This window comes from Aquarana catesbeiana, linkage group LG02 (genome assembly GCF_042186555.1).
Source record: "Aquarana catesbeiana isolate 2022-GZ linkage group LG02, ASM4218655v1, whole genome shotgun sequence".
NCBI lineage: Eukaryota > Metazoa > Chordata > Amphibia > Anura > Ranidae > Aquarana > Aquarana catesbeiana.
In genome coordinates, this window is record NC_133325.1 from 696,322,808 (window position 1) to 696,336,479 (window position 13,672).

At 41.0% G+C, this 13,672-nt stretch overlaps 1 protein-coding gene across 2 annotated transcripts in view; it reads right to left on the minus strand.

Moving 5' to 3' along the window:
• Positions 1-8,809: 8,809 nt before the first annotated feature.
• TRARG1 (trafficking regulator of GLUT4 (SLC2A4) 1) overlaps positions 8,810-13,672 on the minus strand; it is a 41,238-nt gene continuing 36,375 nt past the window's right edge. For both annotated transcript variants that reach the window (XM_073616859.1, XM_073616860.1), the window contains exon 3: positions 8,810-12,732. Coding sequence is in view for 1 of the 2 variants with exons in the window: in XM_073616860.1 (XP_073472961.1) it covers positions 12,722-12,732 (11 nt within the window). In the remaining variant the exon portion in view is untranslated. The remainder of the gene's footprint in view (positions 12,733-13,672) is intronic.

Sequence of the window (13,672 nt, forward strand, 5' to 3'; positions counted from 1 at the left end):
TTGGATCATTGTCATGTTGGAATGTCCAAGTACATCCCATGAGCAGCTTCCTGGCCGATGAATGCAAATGTTCCTCCAGTATTTTTTGATAACATACTGCATTCATCTTGCCATCAATTTTGACAAAATTTCCTGTGCCTTTGTAGCTCACACATCTCCAAAACATCAGCGATCCACCTTCATGTTTCACAGTAGGAATGCTGTACCTTTCATTATAGGCCTTGTTGACTCCTCTCCAAATGTAGCGTTTATGGTTGTGGTCAAAAAGCTCCATTTTGGTCTCATCACTCCAAATGTCTTTGTGCCAGAAGGTTTGAGGCTTGTCTCTGTGCTGTTTGGTGTATTGTAAGCGGGATACTTTGTGGCATTTGCGTAGTAATGGCTTTCTTCTGGCGACTCGACCATGCAGCCAATCTTTCTTTAAGTGCCTGCTTATTGTGCATCTTGAAACAGCCACCCCACATGTTTTCAGAGAGTCCTGTATTTCACCTGAAGTTATTTGTGGGTTTTTATTTGCATCCCGAACAATTTTCCTGGCAGTTGTGGTTGAAATTTTAGTTGGTCTACTTGACGGTGGTTTGGTTTCAACAGAAGCCCTCATTTTCCACTTCTTGATTAGAGTTTGAACACTGCTGATTGGCATTCTCAATTCCTTGGATATCTTTGTATATCCCTTTCCTGTTTTATACTGTTCAACTACCTTTTCCCGCAGATCCTTTGACAATTCTTTTGCTTTGCACATGACTCAAAATCCAGAAATGTCAGTGCAACACTGGATGAAAGATGCAAGGGTCTGTCAGGGGTCCGGAAACTCATTGACCTTTTATGCACACACACTAATTACAAGCAAACAGATCACAGGTGAGGATGGTTACCTTCAATAGCCATTCAAACCCCTTTGTGTCAACTTGTGTGCATGTTATCAGGCCAAAATCACCAGGGTATGTAAACTTTTGATCAGGGTCATTTGGGTAGTTTCTGTTGTGATTATGATTTAAAGAGTAAACACCGTTGGTTGATAATAAATTGCTTCAGCCAAACACTAACCATGAGTGAAAGAAAAGTTTTTGTGTTATCATTCATATTCTCTGAAAAATGGCCAAGAAATCATAAATTCTGCCAGGGTATGTAAACTTATGAGCACAACTGTATATTCATTCATCACATGGAGGCATGGTGTGGATGGCACTGAGGCTGGAGTGTCCATACCATGGGCATTCCATCCTCACTTCATGTACAGACTTGAGGCCGCACAGTGTCACTAGTTGCCACATGGTGTCCAGGTTGCTAGGATGCTGTTGGCTGTGTAGCTCACAGCGTCCTACTAATGAGTGAGGGGTAGGGGGTGGAGCACACAAGCAAAGTTGTGTACACACCACAGCCCCACTTTGAGCACTCTAGCTTGTCTCAGAATGCGAACATATAGTTGGTCTTAATTACCTCTAGTTTGCTTATCTACAAATGGGAGGTAATTCTGTTTCAGTTTACCGACTGAACTACCTAAATAGCATACAACATTAATGATCACCCTACAATATTTGATCACTGTGACTGCTGATTGAACCAGTATGAAGCCACTTTCTCCATCTACTTGTGGGACCATATTAAATATATGCATGCTTTGTTGCAAGACCAGATCATTTACAGTAGGGATTTTCTGCTATACATTTAAGAGTATAATGGGGCTCCACCAGGTACATTGCCAAGGATATATTACTCAATATAACCCAAAAGAATATATGTGATATCTTGAGGACTCCACTAAGTTGCTTGTTGCGTCATTTAGGAAGGTTATACATTTTTATTCCTTTTTTTTTTTTTGCCAACTGCTTATTTGGGGACAGAACAATGCATTATTGCTTTATTATGTGTTAATTCCATTTAAACGCTGAATGTAGCAATTTCTTGTCGTAGTCTTTCTGTGCTTCAGCTTTCATGTATGAACCCCTGATAAGATAGGTATGTGGACTGCCATGGCTGGCCTACTTCTTGTTCCATTTGATTTCCATACCTTAAGTCACATATCTGGAACAAGCACGCTGAAAATGGGTGTCAGAATTCCGTATCTTTATGTATGTTGCAAGTCAGTATCTCAGGTAGCATTAGAGCCCCTCTTCAGGCTCCACTAAGCAATATGCTTAGTCAGTGAGCAGCTAATACTGTCTTCACAAACGCCACAACTGTGCCAAATCCAAATGCATCCAATTTATCTTAATATGCACTAAAATATGCAACTAAAGCCAGATTCAGAGGGTTTTTCACAATAAAATTTTGCATCATGCAGATCTTCTTCCAGATAACTACAGAGGCAGGGCTTGAATTAATTGAATACAGCCTGGTTCTTTACAGGTTAACAATAATTTAGCAATTGAGGAGTGTTGTGTTTTTTCTTTGCATTCTAATGTGTATTAGGAAATCTGTTTACTTGCAGATTTGCGTGTTTATATGCCAGACATGTGTTCTTATACATGCCGTCTATGTTCTTGCCAGAATAGCAGAATGCTAGCCTCCATACTTTTTTCAGTATGGATTTCCTTAAAGTGAACTTGGGGCCAAGCTATGAATATTTAAGAATTACATATGCATAACAACAAGTAAATAAGCTTTAAACAAGTCTTCACTGACTTCTGCTTCAGGCATTGTGGAGCAACTCAGCTTAAAAAATGTGTAAGTCTGATTAGCAGATGCAAGAAGTATGGTGGGGATTGTTTACCAGTAAGTTAGATAATATATATTTTTGACCACTTGTAATGGGGATGCTTTTTAAAAAAAATTGAACATCAACATGGGGACAAGGTGCTTTGGGGTGGGGGGGGCAGAGCTTCTCCTGCCCCAAAGCACTCACTCCTCCATGTTGAGGGCATGTGACCTGGTATGGTTCAGGAGGGGGCACGCTCATCCCCCCCTTCCTGACCTGCTGAGCTGCATACTCGGATAAGGGTCTGTCATGGATTTTGGGGGGGTCCGCACGCCTTTTTTTTAAAACATTTTTCTATTGCCAGCAATGGTATTGTATTTTTTTTCTTTAGAAATGTCATTTTTGCTGCAGCATGTTCTATACATGCTATGGATGCGCCACTATACAGACTAAGGGGACCCCCCAGGCACTATATTTAAAGGAATGTTTCATTTTTATTGTTAGTGAATTGTCCACTGTGTACTATCCACTTTAAGTGAAACAATTAAAAAAAGTGGCGTGGGCCCCCCCAAAATCCTTACCAGACTCTTATCCAGGCATGCGGCCTCATCCCCACAACCGTGGCCGGTGTTTATGGGGGTCAGTGGGCAAGGGGGCTTATCAGAATCTGGAAGCCCCCTTTAACAAGAGGGTCCCCTGATCCCGCCCAACCATGTGAATTAGTATTGGGTACATCGTACCCCTACTAATCCTTTATTAAAATAAAAAAAAATAGTGTCCTTCGATTTAAATCCATTGTCAATCACGCCGCCCGCAGACCCGCAAAAAAACCCAACTCCACCTCCTGGGAAGGCCTCCCTCTGAATGCCTCTTCTGCGCTTTGGCATTTCTTATATAGGTAAGGTGTGGGGCCACCTGGCAATGTCACCTGGTGGCCCCGCCTCCTTGTGATGTCACAGGCCCAGCATGCACCAGTCCGTGGCATCAGAAGGGACAGTGCCACTGGGTGACGATGCCAGGTGGCCCTGCCCCTTACCTATATAGGAAATGTCAAAGCGCAGAGCAGGCATTCAGCAGGAGTCCATCCCAGGAGGCTAAGCGTTTTTATTTTTCTTTATTTATCGGTTTGGCAGGCAGCGTGATTGATGATGGATTTACATCAAGGGACACTGTTTTTTAATAAAGGAATTGTCAAAAACTTGTCTCTTGTTTTTATTACTTTTTGACACTGTTTTGGTGAATGGGTATTGGTACTATGTACCCAAAACTCATTCACATCGGGGGCTGTTAAAGGGGGCTACCAGACTCTGATAAGCCCCCCGCCCGCATACCCCCACAGCCATCGGCCATGGTTGTGGGCAGAGCCCCCTGCCTCAAATCGCCCACCCCCCCATGTTGAGGGCATGTGGCCTGGTATGGTTCAGGAGGGGGGCACTCAGATAAAGGTCTGGATTTTGGGGGGCCCACACCATTTTTTTTTTGCCATAGGGATCCCCTTAAAATCCATATAAGACCCGAAGGGCCTGGTATGGACTGGGGGGGGACCCCACGCCATTTTCGTAAGCAATTTTCTATTGCCAGGGAATGCTGGCATTCTTTTTTTTTACATTAATATGTCAGTGGGAAAGCCAGCTGACAGATGATGCCAGCTCCCAGCCCGCTGCTAAACAACCAGCTATTCTTCACAGAATTCGAATCGGTCAATCGTTTTTCGAAACAATCCGAACTGTAATCATTCTGAAAAGTTGGAATTCATTAGAAAACAAATAAACGAAAGGAGTTTTAATGGATTTCAATGAAATTCGTCACTATTCGTTACTACTTACTATTCAAATTTGTATTCGGACCGAAACAAATTGCACATGTCTACAAATTAATATCAGCTGGTTCAGTCTCAACTTATGGCCTATAAAAAGGTGTCTCGTTACCAAGGTGTCACACAAGAAACATCTCATGATGGGTAAAAGCAAAGAGCTCTCTCAAGACATTTGCAACCTTCAGTTAAACATACTGATGGCGTTGGTTACAGAAAGATTTCTAAACTTCTGAATGTTCCAGTGAGCACTGTTGGGGCAATAATCCGAGGTAGAAAGAACATCATTTCACCATAAACTGGCCATGACCAGGTGCTCCTCAGATGATTTCTGATAGAGAAATAAAAAGAATTATCAGAAGTGTTGTCCAAGAGACAAGGACCACTCGTGGAGAGCAATAAGTAACCGCCATGGCCTGTATGCATGCTCACCATTCAAGACACCATTGCTGAAGAAAAAGAATGTTGAAACTCATTTAAAATTTGCTTCACAACATTTAGACAAGCCTGGGAAATACTGGGAGAATATAGTCTGGTCAGATGAGACCAAAATGTAACTCTTTGGATGCCATAATGCACACCATGTTTGGAGGTCAAATGCCACTGCACATCACCCCAAAAACACCCTCATACCAAACGTGAAGTTTGGAGGTGGGAACATCATGGTGTGAGGCTGTTTTTCAGCATACGGTACTGGCAAACCTCATGTTGTCAAAGGAAGAATGAATGGAAAAATGTACCAAGACATTCTTGATAAAAATCTGCTGCCATTTACCAGGATGATAAAGATGAAAGAAGGGTGGACATTTCAGCAAGGACATTATCCCAAACACAAAGCCAAGGCAACTCTCAACTGGTTTCAAAGAAAGAAAATAAATCTGCTAGAATGGCCCAGCCAATCACCTGACTTGAATCCAATAGAAAATCTATGGAAAGAACTAAAGATCAGAGTTATTTTAGTTCAAGCAAGCGCTGCACCAATTGATTAAGTGATTATTTTACACATTGAAAAGGGAATGTGTTGGGTGTTGGCAGCTTTTTTGCTAAAAAGTATTGCACATACTGTAGCTGCTCACAAGAGTGTAATATATATATATCTTAGAAGAGACCCACGGAGCCTTCAAGATTTGAAGACTGTGCGGAAGAATGGGCCAAATCATATCTGAACAATGCATGCGACTAGTTACTCCATACAGGAGGCGTCTTGAAGCTGTCATTACCAAAAAAGGATTTTGTACCGAGTATTAAATACATTTCAGTTACTGTGTTCAATACTTTTTCTCTGTGTTGTTCTATTTTATTACACATAACCTATTTCTGAACTTATTTGTTCTGTTTTCTTTGTATGTATGGATTGCATGGGTTGTTAGCGACATGTGGTGAAAATGTCATGTCAATAGCACCTTTAGAAATATATGGTGATGTATTCAATACTTATTTTACCCACTGTATGTACATGGGGGCTGACAAATTTTCACCCTACATTTGCTGGCTTCTTGATTAGCTGCAGCTGGTTTTTGTTTTTTAGCACAAATCTGTGGGTTACATCTGACAAAAAGTCAGCAGGCCTTAACCACTTGAGAACCACGCTATAGCCGAATGACGGCTACAGCGCGGACCTGCTTTGTCGGGACTACGTCCATTGATGTCGTCCTGTGCACGAGCAGCCTGCGCGCCCCCTGCAGGGCACGCGTGGCGCGCTCTGATCACAGATCGGAGTAAGGGGTCGATCCCGACCCCTTAACACATGATCAGCTGTCAGCCAATGACAGCTGTTTATGTGATGTCAACAGAGCCGGTAATCGGCGGCCGTTAGAGGGACATCAGTCCCGATCACGGAGATCTGCTGCCAGATCACCAGTGCCCACCAGTGCCCCCTGCCAGTGCCACCTAGCAATAGGCAGCAGTGCCACCTACCAGTGCCCACAGTGCCACCCATCAGTGCCCACAATCAGTGCCTCAACAACAGTGCTGCACATCAGTGCCCATCAGTGTCACCTACCAGTGCACATCAGTGCTGCCCATCAGTGCCGCCCATCAGTGCTTTCCATCAGTGGTACCTATCAGTGCCCATCAGTGGCCATCAGTGCCGCCTTATCTGTGCGCATCAGTACCGCCTTATCTGTCCCCATCAGTGCCGTCCTAACTGTGCCTATCAGTGCCGCCTTAACTGTGCCTATCAGTGCCGCCTTAACTGTGCCTATCCGTGCCCATCAGTGCTGCCTCATCAGCGCATATCAATGAAGGACAAAAATTACCTGTTTGCAAAATTTTATAACAAACTATGAAACATGATTTTTTTTTCAAAATGTTCCATCTTTTTTTGTTTGTTTAGCAAAAAACTAAAATCCCAGCTGTGATTAAATACCACCAAAAGAAAGCTCTATTTGTGGGAAAAAATGATAAAAATTTCATTTGGGTACAGTGTTGTATGACCGCGCAATTGTCATTCAAAGTGCGTCAGCGCTGAAAGCTGAAAATTGGTCTGGGCAGGAGGGGGGTTTAAGTGCCCAGTAAGCAAGTGGTTAAAGTGAACTGGTGGCCCAGCTAGGGACATTCAAGTATTCACATATTCTTAACAAGTAGATTGATTTAATTTTAAGTACCATGCTAGTAAAACTGTGAAGATTTGGGGTCATTTTATTTTCAAATAAGTTTTAAAATACCAACTCAAAGTGTGTCTTTACTAAAGATGGGAAGGCATTTTTGTTTTTCTTCTGGAAAAATTGGAAAAAAAGAAGAGCGGAATATGTTCTTTTACAATGATAAGTAATATATCTATGACATGGTATGCAAACTATATTGTTATTCAGGTATAAGACCTTAATGAAAGATTTCTGAGACTTTACTTAAACTTAAATTATTGCAAGTTCTCTCAGCTGAAGCCAAGCAAATCCTGGAATACATTTCAGATGACATTGTACCTCTCAATGCAGTTCCCAAACAAGAGAAATATGCAGTTCTGCCAGTAGGGGAGCACTGCAGGGGAAAGCCTCCAGTTTAGTTTGCTTGTGGGCTCCATCTTCTACCTTCTAAAGCTGGGTGATTGTTGGAATACAGAAGATGATAGTTTCTGTCCTCTCAGGCCTTAATTGACAGGTAAGAGGGTATATTTGTCTGACAAATTAGTTTCTCTTATTTAACCTTTGAATGATTCACTAAAGTCTACTCAGCAAATAGTTTTTTCTTCTCCTCCTCTCAGTAAAATGGTGAGACCAACATTTAAAGCTGCAGTTTCTTCTGAGAGCAAAGCTGCAATTAGCTAATATTGTGACTGAAAAGAAATATTCATTTCCAAATGCTACAAGGATGACAAAACATATCCTTGCATGCCAGAGATGCCCTAAAGACATTAAAAGATACTTTATGGAATTAAATGATGAGGACCAGAATGAAAGTCCGAGTAGCTTTCCATCCAGAGTTCTCATTCTAGAAAGACTCATTCTGCTGCTTCTGGATCATCACAAAGTGTTTCTTCACCCGCAGCATCTTCGAGTAAGGAAGTATTTGCAAACCACTGCCTCCCAAAAATACACAATCCCTTAATTTATAGCTAAAAGAACACCAGGAAATCAGGAAAACATTGGTAAAGCTTTTGCAAGAGCAATACACAATATGCTTCTGGATCCACATTGTCAATAACTGAAAATGCACATTGGCAGGAAGCTTCTAAATTATTATAGGGAAAGGGGGGTAGTTACCTGTTCTCATTTATAGGGGAATTGTTCTTATCATATACAGTCCTTGTTATTCCATTTGTAATAAAATGTTAAAAAGCAAGTTTAGTTTATATAATAAGCTTTACTTTTATTTCAAGCATAATACTTTGCGTATACTGTATTTTTCACATTCCTTTTGTAACAAAATGACTTTCAATTTGTAAAACTACTCCACACTGAATTTTTTTTCAATTTTTCCAAAAATGTACATTTGTTCTGGAAAAAACAGGGAAAAAATGTTTCCTTTTCTTTAAAGAATGTAATAGGATTTGGCTTTCTTCACAAAATTCTATTAGTTTGACTCTCAATCTACAGAACGGAAACTTGCATGCTCCCTACTTTGCTCGGCATCTGCCAGGTTTGGCTACCTGAGGTGCACAGACTAAGCCTTACGAAGGCCAGGTTGATGAATCTTCTCTCTTGGTGAGCACAACCTGCTCCCTGTTTCATCTCATCTTTCACCATTGATATATTGTAAACCTGGCCAACATCCAACGTCTTCCATCCCACTGCACATTCTTTCCTTGAAGCAGCTGCCAAAAGTATCACACAGAAATGCCTAGTAAAGAGAGCGAAACCAGGTCTTTTATTGCTGTCACCTCGGAGGTAAAGGAAAGGATGAGACCAAAGACAAATGTCCCATGCACTGTCAAACTTTATTTCTTTCATGCCAAAATACAAAATGGAATGCATTTAATCCCTCACTTCCTCCCCATATATACTGTTTAATCCTAATAACATGCCCTTGTATTTTGACAGTTGGGATTCAGAGTGGAATGTGCGCATGCTACTGTTGGTAGTCTGAACTGAGTAAGAAGGAGAGACATCACTGTCTAGAGGGAAAGTCAGCTGCATATGCTAAAGAAGGATTGTAGGGAGTGATGCTAATGTTTATTGGCCATGCCACTGCTTAGCAAGGGTTGGACCAGAGCCATGCAACCTCCTTGTCCATGGCACTCTGCCCTGCCTGCATTGCACCTCGTTCTGGCAAAAAATCTGCTCCTATGTCTGCAGTCTATATCTTCTTTGAGTGGTAAATGCTGATTTCCTCATAAACAAGACTATAGACGGTACCAAGTACTGTCCTGTAATAACTAAAGGTGAAAGGTATATATGTTGTAGTCTATATTTGAGTCATTAACATAAACTCACACACAATAATTAAAAAACAAAGTACAATTTTGGCAAAACATTTTTCCATATTAGACATGGCAAGAGAATGTTTAGATTATGGTAAATAGTGTCAACCCTCTGGATTATGCAAACTGAAACTCCAGATCCAAAGGCCCTTTTCTTCCCCCCCTCACTGCTGGTCACTGATGTCACCTGTCTTGGCGCAGGACCAATAGTGCACTCTGCGAGGCAGGAAAGGAGAGGACAAAGTTTCAATGCCAGGAGCTGAAATCATAATGGCCATAAATGTGTGCTACTGGGATTTTCGAGCATTCATAAAAAATTTCAAAAGGGAAGGGCAGGCACCTCTAGGAGCCAGCTTTGCCTCCATTTGACAGTGTAAGAGATTTAAAGTACTTACCATCTGATCTGATATACCTTCTAAAGGTCCTAATTATAACACTCCTTTAGTCCGCAGTGTTTCTGCACCCACCTTAAAATTTGTCTTATTTCACTTATATTTTTTGAAACTGATGCAAGACCTCTCTTGTTGCAACTGACAGTATATATTGATGGGTTTTTAGTTTGTAACTGGCCCCCTTTGTTGTCTGTCAACTGCAATAGCCAAATACAAATTTGAACAGAGTTCTGACAAGTGCATCTACCAAGCAGTTGTCTATGGACAGAAAATGCACATGTTGCAAGAGTCAACTTAACATAATAAACAAGTAAAATCTGTATGTTTTTCCAACGTTACATATAGAGGCAACTTCATTAAGCAATATAAAGCTACCATGTTCTACTGTTAACGTAAATAAAATGTCAAACTAACAACACGTTTTTGCATATCTTAGTTATTGCTCATTGATCAACCAATCAGAAATCTGTAGTTGTTTTTATGAATGGTTGAAATGCCTAAAAGGTAGAATGTGAATCTGATTGATTGTTTTGGATTACCCCTGCTCTAATCACTGTCCTATAAACTATATCAGCTTATGTTTCCTTATACAAAAAATAGCCAAGTTATAGGCTCTCTGATTAGAGCCACTGCACACACTTATTAGGGTGCCCTTACCCAGGCATGAAGATGTGAGATTTTTACACCCACTTTCCTACAATGACATTAACAGCTGCCATTGGCTGTCTGTGGGGCTTCATCTGAATAGCGGGTATTACAGGGCACCTCACAAACCAATGGACCTGAAAAGAAACCACATGTAGTGTGCCCTGTGATAACCTCCTCTCTTCACAGAAATAAAGGAAAAACCACAGACAGCCGATGACTGCCATCAATTTGGTGCAGGAAAGCAGGTATAAAGATCCTTAGTGCATATGGCTGTTTAAAGATGCTCCTAACCTGTAACTCATGTGTGTATAAAAAATAGCACATAAAGGAGTGTGTTTTTTGATCTTCTTATAAAATAGTTATGCTGACTTTCTCCAGATGGGTCCATATGTAGATGTATAATACATTGCCATAAATGTCAGTTTAGCCATTTTTATGAGAACTAAGAGGCATGTTTGTCCTTCATAGAACATTTATGTAATCTTTATTTTTATTGTCTGGGAAAAGCAAAATTCTCAAGAGATTTGATTAGATTTGGACCAGTTAGAACCAGTTCAGAACGTACAAGTTAGGACCAGGCTTTATTTACCATATGCACTGCAAATTATCAATTAAGTAACCATTTCTTAAACAATATCCTACTTAATCCTAATTTTAAAAATATATATATAAAAAAGCCCCTAAGCTGGTAACATAGATGAAAAACTAGACCTACTGACTTCTTGAAGAGCACTCCAGGAGTCCTAAAACCCAGCATACCCTGTTAATGGAAATAGTGATTTCACCTAGGAAGTTAGTGCTTGGCCCAACCCTTCTGACTATTAAACTTATTCATTGGTCCAGCAATGTGATGGGTGGCTTTAAACACCAAGGGACATCCTTGGTAAGTAAAAGGGGCAGGACCAAGAACTGACTTCATAGATAAAGTTGCTGTTTACATCACAGGATACAGAGGTTTTAAGGCTTTCAGGAATTTATAGAAGAAATGTGTAGACACCTTTGTGTACCTGAAGTTAATCTACATTAGCATATACAGTGGGTACCAATATTCGTTAAAGGGAGTTTTCAGTTTGGAATAGCAATTAGAAAAGCTGATGACATTGCACAGTTACTGAATGGTGGGGGTCTCTTTATTTGCAATGCTCATTGATGACCTGTCATTAGTACAAACAAAAGCAATTGTTCCTGAGTGGTAGTTGTGGTGTTCCAAAAAAAAAGCTGAGGTGTGGCAGCCTTGGGTTGCTTTTCTCTGCACTGTATGCAGCTGGCTGGCAGATTTGAAAGCCAACAACATTCTGCATCAGCAGATATGTCACAGGGTTTACAACATAATGCAGGACATCTGTTTAGTATTTCTTTAAGGACTAAGCATCAATAGCTCTGTCATCCTGCTTTATTTTTTAATCAAAATAACAGAATGTGATTGGTTAATCTAGGCAACACTTTTGTTCCAGTAACTATCAAACAGTTCTCATTAATGTTTGTATAAGTCATATTTCATTCCTATGATATGTTAATTTTGTCAATGCCTCTTATAACCACAACCCTAACAGAGCATAAATGTTTAAATACAAACATCTGGATAATACAAATCCCTCATCTACTGTTTATACCTGGGATGTTACCTAAGTGCTTGGTATTCACTTTGCATAAGCAATGCTCCATCAGTGACAGCCTAACATATATGTACAGTAAATTACAGCCTGGACTAGATGCAAAGGAGAAGAGGTGCTTATAGCAGCCAGGACCAGCATCCTTGCAAAATGGTCATTTTTTTTTAAATTTTTTTTTTTGGTTTCTGAGTTTGTGTTAAATTGCCCATCAAAAATACTAAAAAAGAGATTAAAAGTCCTGTTCCATTTTGTCAGCGAGGAAGCAGCATCATCCAAAACAGGGGGAGGTCACATGACATTGCGGCATGTGAGGTTCTTTCCCATTTGCGACCCTATATGTGGCAGTTTTCAGCTATATTATTGATTACAGACAATAGCTTTCATTCCTTTGATACAAAAGCTGGAAATAAAAAAAACGGTTTTGTGCCATCGCCTGAATGCCAGTCCCCAGATGCCACTCCATACATTGTCCATCTGTAGGTATTTCTGTTAGGAGGGCAACCTCAAGGCATCTCTCTGTCTTCCTTTTTAAAAGTCCCTCTCATGTGCTATGCTCCAAAATCTCTTATTTCTCTCAATTCCCAAGGGCGTGTAAAGTGCTGCATGCAATCCCTTGGACTTTGGAAAGAGCTGGGCCTGCTCCTTCCTCCAGCAAGCCTCCAAAGTGGAAGGTTCTCTTGCAGTGAGGAGGTGTCAACAAGTGAAGGAAAGGCAGGCCGCTCCCCGATTTCCCTCTGAGCCCCAGATCTTCGGTGGACTTTATTTGAAAACTGTAAACAAGATAAGTTACAATCATTAGAGCATAGCAATCACTGTTCAAACGACATATAGCATGCACATCTCATTAATATACATTGCTTTTCTGTGATTGGTACAGCTATATAAACTGATTAGATATGTTTATGTTTAGCTGGCATAGAAATGTTGACCTATGTTATGAAAGGCATACTCATCCTCATCATTCAGGCTGCTGCTGTTCTTTATGCTGCAATCTGCTGCTATGGGCTCTGGAGAACGGTGCCCAGCACAAGCTGCATGGAGCCAGGAAGGCGGCGATTTAGGAGGCGGATGCTGCTCCTGCTCACCCAGGGGCATTACTTCTCCTCACGGCCAAACAGGAAGTTGGTCCTATGGCTCCCTGGCCAATCGGGTCTCAGGACTTGCTTCATGATTGGCCGGGAGGAGAAGCAGGAAGACATTGGTGAATATTAATTCGCTGATGTCACACAACTGGGTGGGCTCAGGGCACAGTGCTCTGGCTCTAAACATGTGCTTAAAAAAAAAAAAAAAAACATTCATTGAAATCCATGCATCCGGCACCATGCATATAGATTAGGTGCCGGGCGCATGGATTAGGGGGCGGCACCCCTGCGCCCCTAATAGAGTAGCCACCACTATATAAATTGTTTAATGTTTTTAATGTTGTTTTTAAGGATCTGCAGATAAGCGTTGATGCAAAAGATTTTGTTTTTCCATTTCCTGTGCATCTTATTTTTACTTTTCTAAAAAAAAAAAAAAAAAAAAAAAAAAAGCACATTATGCTGTCCATTTAAAAGTTTGGTGCAATAATATAGAAATTGAATTAAAAGAATAGAGACACTAAGGGGCACTATTCCTAAAACCACACCAAACCAGCAATAGGGCCTTTATACAGCCTCTCTCAACCAGGGTGCTGTGGCACCCTGGAGTGCCCGCCTTGACAAAATGCCT